The 5,000-nt window shown below is 47.7% G+C and overlaps 1 protein-coding gene across 2 annotated transcripts in view; it reads left to right on the top strand.

Moving 5' to 3' along the window:
- LOC143301237 (uncharacterized) overlaps window positions 1–5,000 on the top strand; it is a 182,733-nt gene that overhangs the window by 159,178 nt on the left and 18,555 nt on the right. For both annotated transcript variants that reach the window (XM_076615368.1, XM_076615369.1), the window contains 3 exons: window positions 706–986; window positions 2,246–2,441; window positions 3,156–3,259. In XM_076615368.1, coding sequence (XP_076471483.1) covers window positions 706–986; window positions 2,246–2,441; window positions 3,156–3,259 — 581 coding nt within the window. The remainder of the gene's footprint in view (window positions 1–705; window positions 987–2,245; window positions 2,442–3,155; window positions 3,260–5,000) is intronic.

Genomic DNA, 5,000 nt, shown 5'->3' with positions numbered 1-5,000 from the left:
TATGATAGTCCAGTCCTGTCCCATTATGACCACTACGTATTGTATGATAGTCTGGTCTTGTCCCAATATGACCAATACGTATGGTATAATAGTCTTGTCGTGTCCCAATATGACCAACACGTATGGTATGATAGTCTGGTCGTATCCCATTATGACCACTACGTATTGTATGATAGTCTGGTCTTGTCCCAATATGACCAATACGTGTGGTACAATAGTCTGGTCTTGTCCCAATATGACCAATACGTGTGGTATAATAGTCTGGTCGTGTCCCAATATGACCAATACGTGTGGTACAATAGTCTGGTCTTGTCCCAATATGACCAATACGTGTGGTATAATAGTCTGGTCGTGTCCCAATATGACCAACACGTATGGTATGATAGTCCAGTCCTGTCCCATTATAACCACTACGTATGGTATGATAGTTTTAACTCTCTCCATACGAACGGCGAAAGAGACGACGTTAACAGCGTTTCATCCCAATTACCATCATCAAAATATTGCAAGCGGAACGATCTTATACTGAAGAGGTGAATGTTGACAAACAATACCACAGATCTGACGACGGAAGCTAAAGGTTGGGTCATTCAGACACCCACTGGACATCCGAGGGGTCTGTGTAGAGGAGAAGAGAGGACTGGCCGTACTGAGTGAGTCAATTAAACACCACTTGCCCCACACCTTCTTTCTCTCTTCCCACAGCAGACGGAACTCCCACAGCAGAAAGCACTGCCGAACCAGAGTCCGAGGGGGAGAAGAAGCCTGAGGTCGACGAGGGAGATGGGGAGGCGGAGGCAGAGGGGGAGGCGGAAGGGGAGGCGGAGGCGGAGGTCAGGGAGCCCAAGTTCCTCTCAATTCCCGAGGCGACCTCCTACATCATCCGCTCCAGACCCGTGACCATCACGTGCCAGGCGGTCAACGTGGAGCAGATCAACTTCAACTGCAACTCGGAGAGCATCCCTCAGTCCCGTGTACAATACCAGGTAACTGGGCAGCATGGGAAAAGGAGATATTGGGGTGTGTGTGTGGGGGGGGGGGGGGGGGGGGGGGGGGGGGGGGGGAGTTGTGGATGGTGTGTGGGTTGTTGTGGTGGTGGTGGTGGTAGTGGTGGTGGTGGTGTGTCAAGTCATGTCAGGTCAAGATTCTATTTCATGATGGCAAATTGAATAAGCAACAATTGCTTTTTTTTTTTTTACATGAAGCCATCGATGAAAAAAAAAGATAAAAAAGGAAAAAAAAAAAGAAAAAAATATAGGAGAGAGAGAGAGACAGACAGACAGACAGACAGACAGACAGACAGAGACAGAGAGAGAAGAAACAACCAGATGAAGAGCAATAATAACAACAAAAATGTATATATATATATATATATATATATATATATATATATATATATATATATATATATATATATATATATACAAGAATATTGTGATAAAGAAATACACAATTGCATTTCCATTTCACACATACACACACACACACACACACACACACACACACACACACCACTGAACACAAATTCTCGGACACAATTACACCGTGCCCATCCCACCCACATGCACATTTTCCCTCATCATGTGTGTGTGTGTGTGTGTGTGTGTGTGTGTGTGTGTGTGGTAACAGGCGGCATGGGGGTGGGGGTGGGGGGTCTTGTTTTTGTTTTTTTTAACGTAAAAGGTGTGTGGGTTGGGGTGCTGTCAACGTCAGTGATGCACGGAAGAGTATTACAGAGTTTTGACCGTGTGTGTCCGTGCAGAGTGTGTGTGTGTGTGTGTATGTGTGTGTGTGTGTGTGTGTGTGTGTGTGTGTGTGGTGGAATTTTGTTTAACGTCCCACCACACTCACTAAAGATTGCAGACAGACATATAGTTAAACGTTTTAGTTTTGACATCTGAATGTTTGCAACTGGACAGAGTAAAAGGACCGCGCAGACAGACAGACTGACAGACACAGAAGTAAAAAAAAAAAAAAAAAAAAAAAAGACTGCGCAGAACACACACGCACGCACGCACGCACACGCACACACACACACACACACACACACACACACACACACACACACACACACACACACACACACACACACACACACACACACACACACACACACACACACAACGTTATTGAAAACAACATCCAAAGCTTCTTGTTTGTTTGTTGTCTCCCTTCCCCTCCTACCCCCACCTCCGTCCCCCCCACACACCCACCCCCACCCCCACCCCTCCCCATCACCCCAAAGGACCTGGAGTGGCCAGGGGAAGGCTACGATGACGTCATGACGGCCAGCATCGACATCTCGCGAGAGGAGGTGGAGAACCACAACGACCAGCATGGGGGCAACGACTTCCACTGCCAGTGCTACGGCAGGTACTCCGTCCCTGGACTCTCTGATCCCCAGTACATCACCAGTGTTGCAGGCTACGTGGAGGTGGCTTGTAAGTGTGTTTGTGTTGTGTGGGTGTGTGGGTGGGTGTGTGGTGTGGGTATGTGGGTGTGGGTGTGGTGGTGGGAGTGGAGGGGGGGTTGTTTGTGTGTGTGTGTGGAGGGGGGGGGGGGTGGCGGGGTGTTTGTGTGTGGTTGGTGTGTGTGTGTGTGTGTGTGTGTGTTTGGGTTTGTGGGATGGGGAAGAGGGTTGTGTGTGTTGGGGGTAAGGGGTAGGGGGTGTTGTGTGTGTTTGTGGTGTGTGTGTGTGTGTGTGTGTGTGTGTGTGGTACGTGTCTGTGGTGTGTGTGTGTGTGTGTGTGTGTGTGTATGTGTGGGTGGGGTGGGTGGATGGTGTGTGTGTGCGTGTGTGTGTGTGTGTCTGTGTGTGTGTGTGTTCTTAAATCTTTATTTTTGTCTGTTCCTTTTTGTTCTTGTTTTTTTGTTTGTGTGCTTTTCTTTGTCTTAGTGCGCACATGTGGGTATGCTGTGCGCGCTTGCGTCTGTGCGCTTTTGCGTGTATGTATGTATGTGTATGTGTGTGCGCGCGCGCGTGTGTGTGAGTGTATGGATGTTTATTTACAAGCACGTGTGTGTGCGTGTTTGTATGTGTGTGTGTGTGTGTGTGTGTGTGTGTGCGCGCGCGCGTGTATCCACGCACGTGTGTGTGTGTGTGTGTGTGTGTGTGTGTGTGTGTGTACACATGTTGTGTGTGTCTGTGTCACCAGTCCTGAAGAAGATGTTCCCGCGAGAACCGTTCAACATCACCGTGGAAGCCGGGGAGTATCAGCAGCTGCCGTGCGAGGCTCCACAGGGCAATCCGCCGCCTGAGGTAACGTCCTGCATAGTGATGGCGATAATAATGACGACAGTAATGATAATAATTAGAAGAAGAAAAAGAAGGGACAACCTAAGCCATAGGTAACGTCCTTCATGATGATGATGATGATGATGAAGAAGAAGAAGAAGAAGAGGAGGAGGAGGAGATGAGGGGGTAACCCCAAGCCATACGTGACATCATTTATGATGATGATGATGATGATGATGATGATGATGATGATAGTGATACCAAGAAGAAGGGCATTGCCCCATCTGAGGTGTCTTCCTTCATAATGATGACGATAACGGTAAGAACAAGGAGGATGAGGAGGGCAGCCCCGAGCCACAGGTGACATCCTTCATAATGATGATGACGAAGATGATGATGATGATGATGATGATGATGACCATAAGGGCAACCCCAAGACATGGGTGACATTCTTCATGACGATGATGATGATGATGATGATGATGATGATGATGATGATGATAAGAAGGGCAACCCAAAGACATGGGTGATATTCTTCATGATAATGATGATCATGACGACGACGACGACGATGACGACGACGACGACGACGATGATGATGATGATGCTGATGATGATGACAAGAAGAATAAGAGGAAGGAGGAGGGCAACCCCAAGCCATACGAGGTGACGTCCTTCAGTGATAATAATGATGATGATACTGATAGCGACAACAGCAACAACAACAACTACAGGAGTTGCAGTAGCAGTAGCATAGCAGCAGCAGTGCGATTTGCATCCCGCTTTCAGGCCTGTCAGACACAGTGCATTCAAAAACTACACACATATATACAAGCACATTACACATATGTACATTCTACGCACGTGCGCACGCACGCACGCACGCACGCACGTACACAACACTGGTTCCTTGAAACGGATATCTATTAAGATATCAGAACGCTTCGAAGTGGGACGGACAGTTGGCAATGTCACGCTGTTCGCAGTTAGACATAGATACCCAATGTACAAAACACACGTTGAGCTGGTTGCTTCGACATGGATCGTTCGAAGTTTGGCCTTCCTACACGATATGTACAAAACACACGTTGAACTGTCACTTTAAAAAAACAAAACCAAAAAAAAACTGGAGTGTTGGCATGGAGGAAACGCGTCCGCGAGAGAATCTGAGCGAGCTGGTTCGAATCACACCGGCAGTCGCCAGTATTTTTTCCCTCTCCACTAGACCTTGAGTGGTGGTTTGATTGCTAGTCATTCGGATGTGACGATAAACCGAGGTCCCGTATTCAGCATGCATTTAGCATGCACGTAAGAGAACCCACGACAACAAAAGTTTTGTCCGTGGCAAAACTGTAGAAAAATCCACTTCGATGGGAAAACAAATAAAATTGCAGGCAGGGGGGAAAAAAGGGAGGGGGGGGGCGGTTCGGGGGGGTTGGGGGGGGTGGGGCGCTGTCAATGTAGCGACGTGCTCTCCCTAGGGAGAGCAGCCCGAATTTCACACAGAGAAATATGTATTTGTATTTGTATTTCTTTTTATCACAACATATTTCTCCGTGTGAACTTCGGGCTGCTCTCCCCAGGGAGAGCGCGTCGCTACACTACAGCGCCACCCTTTTTGTTTGTATTTTTTCCTGCGTGCAGTTTTATTTGTTTTTCCTATCGAAGTGGATTTTTCTACAGATTTTTGCTAGGAACAACCCTTTTGTTGCCGTGGGTTCTTTTACGTGCGCTAAGTGAATGCTGCACACGGGACCTCGGTTTA

The sequence above is a fragment of the Babylonia areolata genome, chromosome 27 (genome assembly GCF_041734735.1).
Source record: "Babylonia areolata isolate BAREFJ2019XMU chromosome 27, ASM4173473v1, whole genome shotgun sequence".
In the NCBI taxonomy this organism is placed as follows: domain Eukaryota; kingdom Metazoa; phylum Mollusca; class Gastropoda; order Neogastropoda; family Buccinidae; genus Babylonia; species Babylonia areolata.
This window is presented reverse-complemented; position numbering and strand designations above follow the sequence as displayed.